Source organism: Stegostoma tigrinum, chromosome 30 (genome assembly GCF_030684315.1).
Source record: "Stegostoma tigrinum isolate sSteTig4 chromosome 30, sSteTig4.hap1, whole genome shotgun sequence".
NCBI lineage: Eukaryota > Metazoa > Chordata > Chondrichthyes > Orectolobiformes > Stegostomatidae > Stegostoma > Stegostoma tigrinum.
Window position 1 is genome coordinate 37,257,972 of NC_081383.1, and position 18,787 is coordinate 37,276,758.

At 40.4% G+C, this 18,787-nt stretch overlaps 1 protein-coding gene across 3 annotated transcripts in view; it reads right to left on the minus strand.

Moving 5' to 3' along the window:
* Positions 1 to 18,787, minus strand: part of LOC125465899 (zinc finger and BTB domain-containing protein 7A-like) — a 189,792-nt gene that overhangs the window by 21,789 nt on the left and 149,216 nt on the right. For all 3 annotated transcript variants that reach the window (XM_048559872.2, XM_048559873.2, XM_048559871.2), the window contains exon 2: positions 1,372 to 2,523. In XM_048559872.2, the coding sequence (XP_048415829.1) occupies positions 1,372 to 2,513 (1,142 nt within the window). In that variant the 5' untranslated portion in view covers positions 2,514 to 2,523. The remainder of the gene's footprint in view (positions 1 to 1,371; positions 2,524 to 18,787) is intronic.

The following is an 18,787-nucleotide window of genomic DNA, read 5'->3' on the forward strand; positions in this document are numbered from 1 at the left end:
AATAAAATGTGAGGCTGGATGAACACAGCAGGCCAAGCAGCATCTCAGGAGCACAAAAGCTGACGTTTCGGGCCTAGACCCTTCATCAGAGAGGCCCGAAACGTCAGCTTTTGTGCTCCTGAGATGCTGCTTGGCCTGCTGTGTTCATCCAGCCTCACATTTTATTATCTTGGAATCTCCAGCATCTGCAGTTCCCATTATCTCTGAGTCTAATCAGCAGTCAGGATAGATTCTTCTAACAACCCAACATGTTGACATTAGGTGACCTTTGAATCACTGTTACAAAGTTTGTACTCTCCATATTTGCATATTAGCTTGCCAAATTTTTGAATGACATTTTATTTCTCTGCAGCAGCTTGATATGACCGAATAGCTTACTTGACCTTTTTCGGAGGGTGGTTGAGAATCAACCAGAGAAGAGATAAAGATGGCTGATTTCGTTTCTTGAAGGTCATTAATGAACCAGACGGTACTTATATTTTAAAAAAAACCTGTCAGTTTTATGATTATAATTAATGAGACCAGCATTTTATTCCATAGATGTCTAAAATATTAACTTTGCCTGGGGTTGAGAATGCCGTGATAATATTTAAATTTGTGACCAAAATGTGTAACGCTGATTGTTAGTGTAGCTCTGCAAATAGATACCGTGGGCCATTTCAAATAATTCCTTCAGTCAATTAGAGGCAGCAACTGAAACATAATAAACCGAGTGGATCCCCAGTCCTGGGCTGGTATCAGAGAGCTCTGGTATCAATCTTAACAGTCAGTGAACTAACCCACTGTACTATCTATGAGATGCAGATGGGACCCTGTATCCTCTAGCGATTAAAAGAATGAGAGATAATCTCAATGAAACCTACAAAATTCTTCAAGGGGTAAATAGTTAATGCAGGTAAGATAGTTCTCCTGGTTGGGGAGTCTGAAATCAGGGGACACAATTTAAACATAAAAGAGAAGCCATTTAGGACCAAGATGAGAAAGAATCATTTTACTCAGAGGGTTGTGCACCTTTGAATCCTCTACCATTTAGGGCTGGGAAATTCCATCTTTGAATATGTTGAAGAAGTGAGAAATTGATGGAGTTCTGATTGCCAATGGTTAACAGTGTTATGGTGAGGGGGCGCATAAAAAGCATTCAACTGATCAGCCATGAATGGCTGGAGGGGCTGAATGGCCTATATCGTATTTCTACCGTGCAGGCACAAGCAATCTCAGCCAACGGAAGTTCCACAATTGAGAACTAGCTTAGGGAGAAGGAAAATTGGAACCCAAAAAAATAGGTTTCTCGGAATTATCATAAGCCCCACAGAGAAAAGAATACAACACCGAGTTAATAAGCCAAATATGCAAAATAAAACATTGAGCTACCTTGTGAAGCGGACATTGCAGATGTTACACTCGTATGGTTTTTCGCCCGTGTGAGTCCTGATGTGACGTGGCAGTTTTCCTGCTCCCTGAATCACCTTCTCACAGATTGGACACTTTTGGAATGCCTTTGCCCTCACTTTTTTCTCACTTTTTTTGGACCAGGAAGAGTAGCCTTCACCCTCAAAGGATGGGGTGAAGAAATTCAAGTATGAATCAAGGTCACTCTCTTCTTTTACCAAGTTCTTGTCGTAGGACTCGTCAACTGAGTTTATGATCTGTTCTAGGAAAGCTCTGGATGAAATGGAATCAACTTCTTCCTTGTTTAGCTCCAGTTTCATCTCTTCAGCTGGGGTAAAGTTTGGGTGCATCGCCAGCTCTTGGTGTTCTAGAAACGCTTCTTCTTCATGGAGATTGATGTCAGGATAGTCTCCATTCTGTGAGGGTGAAAATGAAGGCCCAGTGACATCCTCCTTCTTGATCCACAACATGGATTTGTCCATGGTTTGGGTTGGCTGGTCATTTGTGGGCATTTCTGGATAGACCTCTCGTGCCTTCTGTGCCAAGTCTTCACTCACTCCATTTTTAAAGTGCGCTCTTGAAAGGTCTTTCAGTTCAAGACCTGGCCATTGGCTGTCCATGTGACCATTGGCCGGAGGGCTTTGGAAGTACTCTAGATATTCTTTTGCTCTCAGGAGGTTTCTCTGATCAATTTGATCTACATAATCTATCTCCTTGCTGGCCAGGGCATTTGATACAAGGAGATCATGGCAGACATTGCTCACACATTGGATTTCCAGCAGCCTCGCTGCGTTTAAAATCTCATTTACATTTGAAGTGCTTATAGTCAGGGTTGCCGTGTACGCAAACTCCAACAGTGCCGAGAGAGCTTCTGCCGTGACAAAGTCAATTTCGTAAACATTCTGTTGGTCCACAATGGCCCCCAATGTGAAGAGCTTTTTGAAGTACTGACTGCAGGCTGCGAGGACAGATCGGTGGGTCCGAAATTCCTGTCCGTCCACTATGATGATAACATCACAGAGATAACCATAGTTCCTCTGTTCATTAAGACTGCTAAGAATGTCACTGCTGTGATCAGGGAATGGGATACCTATAGGGCCATCTACTCCATTGGCCATTTTCATGGACAAAAGTCTGCAAGAGAAACAAAAAAAAAAGAGAAAACACTCAGTGGCACAATTGTGGTCGCATTTATAAAACTCTACTGTAACTAGCAGAATGGCTCATAAAAGAAAAATCTTGCATTTATACAACGAATTTCACATCTCTCAGTTCCAAAGTTCTTAATAGCCAGCTTATCAACTATTTTTCAAATGTAATCACAAAAACGGCAAACAATATGCACCCAGCAAACTCTCACAAACAACATGATGCCATTCAGATATTTCTTTTGCCATTTTGTTGGAGGCATAAATATTGGTCAGGATACCAGGGGCACCAATTGCCTGTTTTTCTCTGAAATACTATCATGGGATCTTGTATATCCAGATTGGGCAGGCCATGGTTCAACCTTTCATACTAAACCCAGCCTCTCTGGTGTTGTAGCACTTGCTCAGAACTGCAATAATGTGCTATTGGAAATTACATACTCACAATGTTCTGCATTACAGGATGGACTGCTGTTTTCTGATCCCTTGCTGTACTGTGTAAAGTGTAGTCCTATAATGCAAAGCAGCAGAATGGCATTCTCTTGCAGAAAATAGAGCAAGATGAAACAGCACGTTGAGAATTTTCAACACTAACTTGGTGCTTGAATGTGCGACGTCAATATGAATACATGTACAGAAACTTCTCAAAATTAATAAGAAATATCATTTTCACAGGATTGTGTGCATTAGGGTAGGAGCTTGGTTTAAAAAAGTTAAGACTGATAATACGTTTCACATACACAATGTTGCTTTAAGTCCTTCCAAACTAGTGCTTTTTAAAATAACTTTACAGGTTCACAGTTGACACCTTACGCAAAACTGGGGAGTGAATGGTTTTGGAACAGTCCCCTTTGAAGGGAAACTAGCAGCACCAAGATAAGATACTTCAAAAACAATGAACGCACAACTTAAAGTTGCACATTATTTCAGAAATTCAACACTTTGAATTATCTTTAACCTGCCTCATTTGTTCCGGTGTCATCCTGCAGTGAATAGAAAATATTTATCTGTTTTCTTCGCAAAACAACTTAAAACTGCTTTTCACCTATTAATAAACATCAGCTACACTGATTTAGACTATGATGGCTGCAAGATCGGTGTTGAACAAATGACCTTTTCCAGCAGAAGATCCTGTGTTGCAGCCAGTTGTTTTGAAGACTGTGGATTAACTCTGATTTTGCTTTATACCTGTTACAGCACAACCTTTAACAAGACCAAACAGTTGAAGTGCTACCCATTGCTTCTCCTCAAGACGTAACATGAAGAGCTTTAAGCATCTCAATCAGTTGCCTATGGTGTCAAAAGAAACAATATTTTTGTTTGAAATTGATGGAACGTGATCTGTACTGACAGGTAAAGTTATAGAAAGATTTGATGCTGATGGAGGCCATTTGGCTCATTGTGCTTGTATTGGTACTTTGCTAGAAATATCTAACGACTCCCACTCCTTGCTGTTCTCCTGCAATTGTTTGCCTTCAAGTCTTAGTAATAATTTTCAACAGAGGATTATACGATGTTGAATTTTCATTCATCAACCTTTCAGACAGTATATTCTGGATCACAATAACACCTTTGTCATCTTGCTTCTGCTTCTTTTACCAATTACCTTGAATCCACATCCCCTGGTAAGTATCCTTTCCAATACTGGAACCATTTTTGACCTCATTTTCTGTATCAAAATGCTTCGATCTCCTTAGAATCTCTCAAGGAGAATTCCCACAGATACGCTGGTCTTGTCCTTCATGTGCGGCTCTACTCAAAAAAATTTCTCCTCCGGTTTCTCCAAGGCCTCAATATCTTTCTTAAAAAGAATGGCACATAAGATGCATCGGAGTCCTAACAACTATTTTCCAAAGGTTTTCCATAACGTCCTTTTATATACTATACCTCCATTAATAAAGCTCATTTCCTGCATTTTGAAACCATGCTTCTCAATTTATCCTTTGACCTTAAAAAATTGCATACATCATCATTAAGCATCTCTACTTTTTCATTGCCCCCCCTTTTAAATTTCCATTATTTTAATCTCTATTTTCTTTCCTCTTTCTTCCTACATTCCACCTCTATACATTTCAACAATCAGTGTAAGATTTAGAGACAGGAAGTGCAAACATTCAACAAAACCAGCTGTTATTTCTTTTCAGTGAGCTGATGAGCAAATCACTCACTTTCACATCTGCACTATTTTCTCCATTCACATACTGGCCCATGCTTATCATGGTATTGGGAAATACTGGATATGGATTGATCAGTTCGGGGTGGTTCAGGTCAGCAGTTCACACCATGAGCAGGTGGTGAAAACAGGCTTATTTAAAGCATTCATTTCGGAGGATATTACATGATTACCCAGAATGTTCAGGGGTTACAGCAAAAAGATAGAAGATTGGCACCAAGCCAAAATGCTCAGACAACTGACACAGGCACAGGGGGCTGAATTTCCTCCTTCTGTACCGTAACCATTCTGAGAATATGCCTAGCGATTGCTTACGAGCAGATTTCCTAAAGTTTCCTTAACTGCTTTCGGGGGTTGAGCAGTTTCTTCCTACTGAAATTAGTTAACAATCCCTTCCAGTTCTGCTTTCCCTTAAACCCCCAGGATTTAACATTACATCGTACCAACTGATACATTGCACAATAATGGATTGAGTGGTCTTTGCCTGGTCTGTACCAGTCCTTTTGAAACTATATACACCCCTGACTGAATTACTGGCCATTTTCACACTGGTGTCAAGTGTTTTCTGCTAGAAACTCTTCCTGTTAAATGCTATGCAACAATATCTGACAGTTATGTAGTGCCCTTCACAAAACAAAATATCCCAAGGTACATCATTAGAGTTATTGAACCAAATTTGAGACTGAACAACATTAGGTGATCGAGAGAGTTTGGTCAACGAGAGGGATTTTAGAAGAATGTATTTAGAGGAGCAGAGAGAGTAAAAAGAGAATTTTCAGAAGTGAATTTGAGTTTCAGGCTGAGCTGCATGATGGAATGATGGTATCAAGGGAAATGTGAGAATCTTGGAAGCTTGAAAACCTGAAAGCTACAGAGCTAGGGAGGGCCGAGACCAGGAAAGGTTTTGCAAACAAGAACAAAAAACTTCACATTAAGGCAATGCTGGACCAGGAACCAGCATCAGTTGGGAAGCCCAGGGATGATGGGTGAATCAGACATGATGATAATTAGGAGGCCAGTCACATTGTTTAGGGTGAGATCAATTTTTCAGAGAGGTGAGATGATTAGTTTCAGAATACCATATCCAATTTATTATGAGACATATTAAGGTCATTGGCATGAAAGAAACGTAGCCAATATCCTCAATTGAGAAGTTAGTTTAAAAAGAGCACACCAGTTTGAGTCCAGAAGGATCAGCTCCAATGACAGAATATACTTGCGTTGCTGAACGATTCTTCCTCCTCCCACACGATTCCTTCTGTCTAAAAAAATCAATCACCCTATGATCTGTTCCGTTCACTAACAAGTTGCAGAACATAGTCTCCTTCAGTCAAGCAATTTTCTTCAAAAGAACTGCATTTCCTCTTTTTAAAAGAAAAGCAGGTTAATCCATTGCATTTCCCTCATAGCCTGGGTGAGATATCATTATATGTAATGGGGTTGTGAGTCTTCCCTGCAGATACCAACTGTAGTAAGGATATGGGAGCACAAGAGAAGGTGCAGAAAAAAGTTTGAGAGAGAAAATGGTCCAGGGATAAGGAGCTCTGGTTATCAAATCAGTTTGGAAAACGTTGGGCTTGCTCTCCTCGGGGAAATAAAAGACTGAAAGGAAATTTAATAGACATACTTGTAATCACAGGGGTTGGAAACTGTTTCTAGTGGTTTGATGAACTAGAGGACACAGATTGAAGAATCAAAGGCGAGAGAAGAGAAACTATTTCCATGCAGCCTGTGATTAGGATCTGGTGTGTACTTCCTGTGGCTGGTGGAGGGAAAGTCAATCATAGCTTCTAAAAGGAAATTAGATAATTATTTAAAAGAGAAAAAGAACTTAGGGTCAGGGAAATGGGAACAAGGAACAGGAATCAGACTTACTGAATTGCCCTCACAGATAATGGAAAATAGTCCCCTTTTGTGCTTTAATGATTCTACAGTCTTTTTATGACAAATTTAAAAGCACAACCACAGCAGAACCCTGCAGCACTTAGTAAAACCTGGAAAACACCATCTCCCAGCGAATTCCTGACTTCATTCCTGCCTGTGAATTTTGCCATTAATCGCTATTTCATGATTTGAAATATTGGAACTACTGATAATGGACTCTGCGACTGCTAAGTCTCTTCTGAGCTATCTCTTCAGAGAGCTTCAGTGTGAATCTTAGTCAATGACTGGGATTCAAACTCCACTGTCCTTCAAGCATCCAGCACTGACACAGCTCATTAAACAACTTGCCCTACACCTGATTTTTACTGACTTTTAATGAACTGCATTAACCAAACAACTTTGGCACATATATGAGTTGGATAAAATCAACAAAACATTGTACTTGTATGGCATTTCTAACCACAGCATCACAAATTGCTTGCAATGGCAACAGAGCAAAATCCACACCAAGCCGAATGCAATGGGGGAATAGTCGTGGAGACAGAATATGAGAGAGAGAGAGAGACAGACAGACAGAGACAGAGAGAGACCTACACCCAGCTTAAGACACAGCTGCTAATGACTTCCGTTGCTGTCAGAAAGCAGAGAGATCAGGAGGGTTTTGACAGAAATTGAAACAGAGTAGCAAGACCATGCATAGGTTTTAACCTGGGAACAAGATCTGCCTTATCGGGTCATGTTTGTTTGAAGAATGCTGCAAACGCTTGGCAGGACAAAGCCCAATTTCAGTCAGTGGCTTGAGTTTGCTGTATTTAGCTATCAGCTTCGGTATAACATTATGACACATGGTAGCCAAATATTGCTACTTCCACTGTTTTCCACCCTGTCATCATCTTGCCTGTCTCCCAATCCAGGCAGAGGCTGCACAATCAAACTGCCTAATCATGACCTCTGGAATTCTGCCTGATAATACATTTCACTTTTGTCCACTTCCAAGCTTCAGCCTTATCAACATGGAGTATATGCTCAAGCAGCCCGATTTGTCTCTAAATTGGACACATCGTGCCTCAGTCACTTTAACTCCCAGATGCCACAGCTTTGGTAATGAATCATACCTAAACTGAGCAGGAATGAGATGAAGGCCTGTGGGCAGGAGCAAGGCAAAAGTGCTAAGTTGACCATCTTGGAGTATCCAAATGGGAATATGGGGGGAGGGGGAAGATGGTGGATGCAGAAATTGTAATTATTCTCTTGTTCACAAGGAAACCCAAATTTAAAATAAAAATCATTGATCTTGCCAGCAGCATACTGTTCCTCAGCACTCATTGGTCCTGGCCAGACCTACACTAGACACCAAATAAAATAAATGGGTCACAACTGTGGTTTGGGAATCTGAACAAGTTTCTTGCTTGTGTGGGATGAGTGCCTCACTTCACTGTCTAAAACGTACTTGCTAAATTGGCACGAGGGGAGATGAGTGAAAAGACAGCAAGTTCCACCTACTGACTATTTGTTTTTTGTTGAACGTGGGCGTTACTGGCCAAACCCACATTTGCTCCCCATCTCTACTTGCCCTCAAAATAAGCAGCTTGCTAGGCCAGTTCTAAGGGCAGCCAAGTGTCAAATGCAGTGGGTGTGGGTCTGGAGTCACATACCGGCTAGACGGGGCAAGGACATTAGATGTCCTTCCCTGAAGGACATTAATGAATCAGATGGGGTTTTTATGACTGATCAGTAATACCTTCACAATCATTATTACTGAGGGTAGCTTTATATTCCAGATCATTTTATTTTCATCAACTGGTTGGTAGGTGTTTTATGAAAATCTTCTGTGGCCATTACATCCTGGAAGTGAGATGTGAATACTATAGGGACACTATTTTTCCGTCACCAGATTTCCTCATTCCAGGACTTGTATTCTTTGATGTGGATACTATCACATATTACTTCTGACTCTGGCCAAATCATACATCATTCTCAAATTAAGCCAATCTTATTAATAATGTAAGAACATGACTATCAGATGCTATTTGTTGAGTACTAACATTATAATTGCCCAGTCAGACGGGCTGGCTACTTTAATGGCTGAAGTAGTCTATAAAAGATAGTCATTTTGTAAGGTCACCGATCCGAACAGAACTTTATTGTCATCAATTCTAGGTTAAAAAGGACTGAAGGGCCACACAGCCTACTTTTTTAAAAATAGGTTTATAATAACAAGTCTCAAGATGAATGACACAATGCATGAGGTAATCTAACTAATTCATACTTTTGACAATGTTCAATCACATTCATTACAGCTGTAAAAAATGTGATGCAGACTTCACATTGTACAGCCCATCTCTCCAGATCATGGTATTAAACTGTAGATGTCAGAAGTAATGATTCACAGTTAGATAAACTGACAAAATCACTTAGCATTTCTTTAGGTTGAGGAATTCTCGGAATCCTGATCATAGTAAACAAATTCATTTTTACTTTTAGTACAGTGAGTGTCATTTTTTGACACTTTTCTTTCAGGTGAAATATCAAACTCAAGATCTTTCAGAAAAGGGCAGAAAATTGTGGAGCACTTAAGAAAAAAAAAAATCAGTCATGCAATTAATGATGAAGTATATAGTGATGGCCTGAACTCCAAAGAGGCTTTAATATAAATGTGAGGCAAGACACTCATTCTCTGTTGAACTAATATTTCAAGATCTCCACATCTGGTATAGCACAGGCAAACACAGTGATATGCAGGTGCATTCCCTCACCATTGATAGCTATGTCTCCATCTATGCTCCCAAGCACTGAAATCTCCTCTCCAAACATCTTCATCTCCACATCCTCATGCCTCCCTTAAGATGTCGGTTAAAACCAAAATCCCTGATCATCCCTTTCCCTGTGTGTGTATATGTTGCCATTTCCACTCAGCCATCTTGCGTAGTTGATTGTGGAAAATTTCTATTTGCAACCTTCTTCGTGTTCAATGCTGATGTGAGGTACTGGGGCCTATGCTGAATAGAAGTGGCCAATTAAGCCTATCTCCCTGGGCTGTTTAAACCTGTGCTTGAGAAGCAAGAATATGAACAGCACTGACAAATTGTGGTACTCTGTTTCTTTTAAATCATTTCTGCAACATGGATTTTTATTGTTCTTTCATGGAATGGGCATTGCTGCATGGTGAACAGTTATTGGCCATCCCTTACTGGGCTACTTCATAGGACATCATTTTTCTTCTTTGTTGCTGGAGTTTTTTTTACATCTTTATTTTTCTAATGATTATCCCCCTAAAAATTTGTTCTTATGAATTGTACCTAGGTACCGAAGATGGTGCTGTAAGTGGCGACATACAAAATTTTCACTACACTCATGCGAGTAAAAGTGACAATAAAGCTCATTCTAAATCTAAGAATCAATCACCTATGCATGCACCAGGAGTCATATTAAAGATTGGACCACATAACGGTGACAGAATTTCATCCCTAAAAGGGGCACTTACGGACTAGACAGGATTTTAGGATAACCTTGTAGTTCTGGGATTACAATTAATAATTTGATTTTTGCTTTATTTAATTTAGTATAAAATCTAGCAGTTGCTATTGTGGGTTATGAACTTGAGTCTCTGGATCATTCATCCTCGCCTAATGTATCGTAAAATGCACATGGAGTGTGGTAGCTTAATGGATATGTATCCATCCAAAACTAAATCAGAATGTAAAAAAGCCACAGACAAACTTCACTCATCCTTTCTTCCCCATGGAAAGGGACGGCTGGGGAGTGAAAATTTCAGCCAGGATTGCATTGTTATTGAATGTTATTACTGAATGAATCCAGATTGAAAAATCCATAAGGCACCTTTTAATGAGGTGGGATTGAGTTTAAGTGAAATAACTGCCAATTAAGTGACTGTGTGTGGAAAATTTCCCTAAACACTCCTGTACAGTTTTGGGAAAGTTATGACAGCAAATAGAGAGAGGCCCCCAATAAAATATTCATGAAGTGCAGTTACTATTTCATCACAGAAACACAGCAAAACAAGGTCTCACAGATAGCATTGAAATAAAAAGATCACCTGTTCATTTAAGGTAATATTAGCTTAAAGATAAATATTGGTTATGTCACTGATCAGAACTTGAAAGACTGCATTGCACTTTGGTCTGAGAGGACATAGGTTTAATATCTCAAACAAAATGCGACACCTCTAGCAGTGCAAAACTCCCTCAGTGCTGCATTGGAGTGCTGGTTTAGATCTTGTGCTCAAATCTCTATGTTGCCATTTGAACCCACAACTGGAGTCAGAAGAACCACCACAGGCAAAACCTTACATTCAACATTCAAAGAATAAATATCTATCAGACATTATTTTGACCTATTGAACAGATAACTGCATCCTATTACCCCTCCCCCAAAAATCCTAAAGCTAAAAGACAGACTATTTTAAAAGCTTTGCAAATAAATATACTGCTGCTTTTAATTCCGCTGTGCAGTGGCCCTTGATATGAACCCCTCTGTACAAGCTTCAAACAGCCCACAGCATCAGGGTACAGAAATTCTACTTACAACTACAGCTCTCTGGAATTTATAAGTCAGGGGCTCACATTAGCAATCACTAAACTGTGGGAAGGAGGGAGTGTAATGCTGGATGCTGTACTGAATACATGATGGATATATCAGTAGCATTTGTGCTGAATCACTGGAACCAATGATAAACAAATGCTTGGAACAAAAGGGGTAAAAATAATTTGGCATTTTTCTTTTAACCAACACTGCAGAATCTTTCTGGGCTACGTAACAAAGATTTGTCAACATGCACTTATATAAAATAGACAAAAATGTCCCAAGATGTATCACAGGAATCTGGCGAAAATGATTGTGGAACCAAAGGAAGGGATAATAGGTCAGAGGAGTGCATCTTCTGGATGTTATAAACAAAGGAAAAAGAAAAGAATAAAGTGTGAAGCTGGATGAACACAGCAGGCCAAGCAGCATCTCAGGAGCACAAAAGCTGATGTTTCAGGCCTAAGGCCCTGTCTGATGAAGGGTCTAGGCCCGAAACGTCAGCTTTTGTGCTCCTGAGATGCTGCTTGGCCTGCTGTGTTCATCCAGCTTCACATTTTGTTATCTTGGATTCTCCAGCATCTGCAGTTCCCATTATCTCTGAAAAAGAAAAGAATAGTCAGGTCTGGAGAACAAATCCAGAACACTTGGTGTGAGCATCACAGCAAGAATTGTATTCCCTCCTCCCTGATACCCAGCATTTTTGAACTAGAGGAAATTCACAAAATGAGTAATGATTGTTGTGTGGATTGTCCAATACTAGGCCCTAGTGGTCTGCAATCCAACTGATCAATGTGTTGTTGTTTGCTGGAATTACTGGGGTCTTGAATGATTGACCCTTTGGCTGTATTTCTCAGTTGAAGAAAAAAAAATGGTTTTGAAATGCTTTTACCGGTTATGCTAAAAACAATTGGATTTATACAAGGTTTTTATAAGAAATGTATTGATACAATTAATTACTTTTAAGTGCTAGAGGCTGGAGAACAATGTAGCAGCCATTTTGTGCACAATGAGATCCCACAAAAACAACATGATGGCTTTACACTCGGTTGGTTAAGGCAGAAACACTGGAGGATTTACTGATCCTGTCTGATCAGAGTGCTGGGAACTTTAAGTGTCCATGTGACTCATCAGTGCAGGTAGTAAGGGCCTCAGTGTAATGACGCATCAGAACAATAAGGAATTCCAGCAGCTAGTGTTTACTGCATCAAGGCCAGAGTTTCTGTTTGATTTCCTTCTAGACACCCACCCAACATACGCTCAATCAGGCAGAGGTATGACTATTGATCCAAGCAGATTCTCACCAAATTAATAAAATAAAAATGCAGTGAACCCTTTCCATCTCCCTTGATCAACTTCAGAGCTTTTCTCACCAAATACCAATTCTGCTTTAAAGATTACAGAACACACACAGTGCAACAGGCACTCTGATGAGTCAAGTTTTGAGATCTCCTACAAGTAAATGTTACACAATTATAAATGTCTAGAAGTGGAACTCCCAAAAATGCCACTGAAGTGTCATCTGCAATATTCACCTGTATCCTCAATAAGCTGAGCACAGTCAAGATTGTCAGTTGAGGGAGATGTGCAACTGAATCTAACAGGGAGAGAGTTCAGATTTAGGTGTAGAACATACAGAGGGTCATGCATGAACTATCAGACGCACCTCAAAAGCAGAGGCAGCGGCAAGTGCATTTTCAGCAGTGACACTAGCATTTCAACTTGAGACTGATGAAATTACAGGAAAAATGGTGAGAGAGCTGGCAATTCGGTTCTAGAATTTCCCCCCAAGTCCCACTACTGTTGGAAACTCTATAGGTTAAGGTCCATTAATTCTGGCCCATCAGTAATCCTTGACAGTGGACGTGGCAGAGCTTTCTCTCAGCCAGGCCTTATTACTCTGGTATTAGCTCCCAAAGTCACACAAAACCCAACATCACATATTTGTGCAAAAATCAATTTCATCTAAATTTCAAGTCCTCTGTGATTTTGGGCCTTTTTTTTAAATAAAGGAGCTTTTTACATGCCACGTGTGAAAGTCAAAGTCAATGTAGTTTTCCAGGGATCTAATCCCCAGAATTTCAGAACCAAAGTATAATCTCTCTAATCATATCAAAATTTGAATTTTGGGATAAAATTTTAAAAATAAACTGAATATATTTCCTCCAGTTCTCATTCATTAATAAACACAAGAAGAGTGTGGAAAGAAAGGGTTGGAGGGGAGGGGCATGTAGAAATAAACAATAGGGGCCAATATCTAGATCAAACAGTGAATTAACGAACAGTGTGGCCTTGTGCTCTCCACCATCTGTGGGAAGACAGGGCCCTGCTAATCAAATTGGGCCCGTGCAAAAGATGATTCAACTCCATCCTGCTGCAACAAGGCCAAGGGGCAGCGATTGTCATTTGACATTTAGCATCATGGCCTTTCTGGGATTTTCCCTAGCTCCTATCAAAACCATAGATCTAGTAGTCCCGAGCTTCCTCCAGGTGCATTGGGGGAGCAGCAACTCCTTAATTTAAAGAAAAAGATAGAAAAAAAGCAGAAAGGAAGAAACACTTGGTTTTGGTGTGCTTCCATTGTTACTTTGTGAATTCTTTTGAGAACCATGTCATGTGCACTGAAAGCAAGCCCCTTGAAAACAATCGTGTCAAAAGATGACTCCTTAACCTTTTGCTTGAAAAAGTTGGTCTAATAACTTCAACATTCACGTATGTATATGAACAATTTTTTGACCAATACTATTCATCATTCTGTGGCATCTGCATTCACTCATGGAGTACTTTGAGATTTTTTGAATCCTGATAAAAATATAGTGTTGCAAGTTGTTGTTGCTTGCAATATGGTTGATCGTCAAGGGAGAAGCTTCTGGCTTAAATGCAGCAGCTCCATTTCACAAATGAAATTGAATGTTATGGAAATCTGTTTTCAAGTTATTGGACTAGCAAGATTGGAAAATGCATTACTTCAGAACCATCTTTTAAATACAAATTATATTTTTACACCTATCCTAAATGTTAGGGTATTATGTTACTTAATACCTCAATCCAGATTCCATTTTCCACATTTTGCAACTATATTCTGTCTACTGCAGTATTACTGTTGTTGATCTTTGCTCTGTATTACCTTGGGAACAGAGCGTGAGAGAGCAAGGGGTGGGCAGGGGCTCAGAGCAATAAAATTCTGTGGATTACACACTGGAGTCCAATGTGTTACAATCAGCTTCACTGATGTGTGTACTTTAATCGACCATAATCCCAAAGTTCTCCAAATGACAGGGATCTATCTGTACAGAAAAGTGGGTGGCTGTGCGGGTTAGAAAGGTGCTGCCTGAATAGTATTGAGCCCACCCTGCCTGTTCAAACTTGATGCTGCAATTTGGGTTAGTTGATTCCTGCTAGGTCACCCAGGAGCTCTCATTATAATTTAATTTTGCCAGGGAGAATGAGTTAGGGCTATTGTTCCAGATCCTTGTGCAGTTACACCTGATGGCCTATGGTTTCTGTTCTTGTCATTGTGTACACCAGGTCAGACACCTAATGTCAATTTTAAAGGTATGACCGTGCACAGTGAAGGTTTCAATTCTCCAAAACAAACCTCTATCACAACCAGAAAAAGGGCAGAGCCTGTTGCCTCAAGGACCATATCTCTCACCAGCAACTCTGTGCAAGGCTGACCATCAGTACCAAGTGGGAGAAAAGGTTTTGTACTGGAGACCCATGCTCACAAAGAATTAAAATTTAAAATGTGGATCCATGATTCCCAAAGCTCTTATCTCTAGGTTTTCATCATCTCATTATCAGTGGAGGACTTTAACAAAGTAATCAGTCTTGCTGTTTGGGCAGGTTTACAAGAGAAGTATTTATTGTCAATCCCTAGTTGTCCTGGAGAATTGCTGAGCCGTTTGCTCGAATTTTTGCAATCCGTGAAAAGAAAGATCACTAACAATGCTGCTTGCTAAGAAGGACTTTGAACCAGTGAGAAAGGAAACAGTGATTTATTTCCACATCAGGATTGCGACAGAACCAGAGGATCTGCTGTCCTCCCACAAAAACCAGCCAGCAAGATACTCCTGTGCGAGACAATACAATTTACAGGTTAGTGACCTCCCTAGCCTCTAGAAACAGAGCAAGGCTAAACCACCACGGCACGGTCATCTCAAATCTTAGCACTGCACATTTTCTGGAAATGTAGAACTTATTCCAATTATTGCTCGCGGTTATAGTGTTTCATATTTTTATGGTCATCTGGTCGCATTGACATTTCATTAGTCAACCTCTCCTTCCCTCCTCCCATCATGTTCAACCTGGCACTGACTCAAGCCAATTGAGCTTATTTCTCCTCAGGGTTGAATAGTGTCCATTTAATAATGCTCATGGCAATGAGATGCACAATTAAAAACAACGTCTGTAGCAGTCTAGAATTGTGGTCTTGTGCTCCTTATTTTGGAAGGCCTCATTCTGAATGTTTGCTGACCATGGTGCCGGGTGTTTGTCTTCACCTTCATACAAATGACATAAGTTGGGAATATCACATCTTCAGACTATCCTCAGAAAAATATTTTGAGAGTTGCATTGCTGTAAGTCATTTTTGCATGAAGAAATGCCAGATGACAATGCCACTTCAAGTGTAATAAGTTACCATACAAATCTCCATTGCACAGAAAATGACCTTTTGGTCCTCATCCCTGGGCTGACTGAACAGAATTGACCAAGAATTTCCATTTTCTATAGCCTTTCACCAAAGCCCCTCCATTGTTCCCAAGTAGATCTACAGTTTCTTTTACTGAAAGGTATTAGTGAATCTTTTCAGATATCACATTCCAGGTCTTAACTCTCTACTATTGAATAAAATCTCTTCAGATCACTTCTGCCTCTTTTGGGAATGACCCAAGTCTATGTTCTGTGGTTATGGAACTTCACCAAGAACATTCCCAGTCTCAATTAGCTCTTAGTCACTGATACCATTTTGGCAATTACCACAATAAGTTTACCAAGGGCCTGACATCCTTCCTGAAACATGCCGTTCAGAACTGGCCACAATATTTCAGCTGGGACACACGCAGTCATTTACAAGAAAGTACATCCCAATCACAGGCCAAATGGCCCAACAGGTCCATTCAAACCTTCTCTGACTTTGCTTCAACCAGCCCCATCTGCAGACTTTTCTATTCCTTTCTCAAGAGGCAGCACAACCTAGCCTGTGAGTTTTTATAATATTACAAGTTTAGCATGAAAATCAAACAAAATATGCTTGTAGACCAGAATTAAACAATAAGTTTGACAGTACTTTACATGTGATCTAATCAATAAAAGCCTGATATTAATGTTAAAGTACCAGTTGCAAAATATTACTACTGTTCAGATGCAACCTCAGAAACACCCAAGGCTTCATCATAAATGAGGCAGGCCTCATTAATAGTAATGACCAGGAAATAGCTACCTTCCTTTTAAAAATGTATGCCTGTAAAATCAAAAGATGAAGTACTTCAGCTGTATCTTCGTTTAACAGCTGTAACCATTGCGTGCTGACTGCTTCAAGTCTCAGGTTGAATCACTGGAGTTAATTTACAAGTTATTCTCAGTTCCCAGACTCTACTGGTTTACTGCTGGGCAACCTGTCAACAAGCTCACTTTCCTCGGTCTGCACATAATTTAAAACTCACCAACCCCTCTCCTTCCCTAAAACATGAACACTAACCTTCCTCCAACTTTCACAAAAAAAAGAGCGGCGCGGGCGGGGGCAAAGAGGGCTGACATTTTAACAGAGCTCCCCAGGGATTTCTCCTCCCAAAATGAAAACTGTACACAACAGAGGCAGAGCGATGTTAGATGTGGTCAGGGTTTTAGTGGGTATTTTTAGGTCAGGGGGATGCAGAGTGGTGCAGTTTTGAGTCAGTACCATCCAGAGGCCTCAACTGTGTTTGAGCTTCCAGCCTGTCCCTTTACCCCAATGTTTGACTGCACCTGAGAGTCGATGGTGCTTCTGAGGCCAGCTTGTCACATCGCTGCCAGCAATTAAGCAACACAAGGTGCCATGCTTTTTTTTCAGAAAAGCAGCAAACCACTGGAATGCTTGCTTGGCACCTTGGAATGCCGAGTGTCTCAGAGATCTTTTGGCTTTCATTGGGAAGCTCAGAGACTAAAATCACAGGCAGCCGCTCAGTGCATGCACTTACCAAGACAGCCAGACAGCTCAGCCCTCTTTCTTAAAAAATAAAACACAGACACCTATTTTTCTGCAGCCTTCTGACATCCAGTTCCGTCAGTCAGTCAGAGGCCCTGGTTCCAGTCCAGGCACAACTGCTTGTAGAAAAGTGAAAGTGGATGTCAGCACCGACAGATTACCAGCAGCCTCTGACCGACCGTCAGCTTTTCATGGATGACAGTCAATTCTCTCAACTTCCGCTTTACTAAAAGTTGTACAAAAAAAATTCTGCACCATGCGACATGATCCAATTCAAATATTTTTATGAAACAAAAGTCTTGGCAGTAGTTTCTTTTTCCTCTCTCCCTTGGCCTCAAGGGGTGGGGATTTAAACTGTGGATTTTTAAAGCAATTAAGTATACATATAAAACTAGCTCTTTTCAATAGCCTGATTGAATCATTTATTGTCAAGTGTATTCAATGTAAAAATACAGTGACAAGTGCGTACATACATGACGCCGTTCACATTAACTTAGAATAAGATAAGAAAAAAAGAGATAACTTAAGACAGTCCAACTTTCTTTTCCACAGCCACAGCCTCATTCAGGGTTTCTGGCCCTTCATACTGAATCCAGCAATAACGCAGGCAACCTGTTTTGGTAAGGTTGTTTTTCCTCAGTACCTGCCAGAGTGCTAATGCCAAAAGTGCCCTCTTTTGACTGAACTGAGCAGCTAAACTCCTCCCTGTTGTGTACGACAGGGGTAAAGGATTCCACGGCACCATATCAAACAACAGTGGGGCCTCTCGCACATCAAAAACATTAAAACTGATTACCTGGCCATTTATTAGTATTTTATAAACAACCTGCTCAGGGAAGTTATGCTGTTTGTATCACTCTGCATTGCAGACCAGCACACAGCCAACTCCATCAACTGGCTCCCATATGTATAAATACCTCTTGCCTTGGTTAATTTTCTCAAACTGTATCTTTAAAAATCTCTCCAGCAAGATGGGACTTGAACCCCAGGCCTCCTTGCTCAGACGTAGGAACATTACCACTGTGCTACAAGACGACGAAACCTGGTCACTTATATCATTTCTATTTGTGGGAGTTTTGAGCATATAAACTGGCTGCCATATTTCCTGGCTTCACTTCAATGAATACCCCATTGGTTGTAAAACATTCTGGGATGTTGTGATTACCCTCAACCAAACACACAAAGCACTACTTGATATCTCAATACAAGGCACAGTACGCACGACATTTGTGGCATCCATGAATTTCTGGGCTATTGCACATTTGTCATGCCTCTGTGTTTGAACTTTATTAATTAAAACATTTGAGTTTATATTGTGAAGTTGCAGTTTGAGAAAATAAACCAAGGCAAGGGATATTTGTATATGTGGGAGTCAGTTAGCTCAGTTGGCTGGGTCAGAGATAATGGGAACTGCAGATGCTGGAGAATCCAAGATAACAAAGTGTGAAGCTGGATGAACACAGC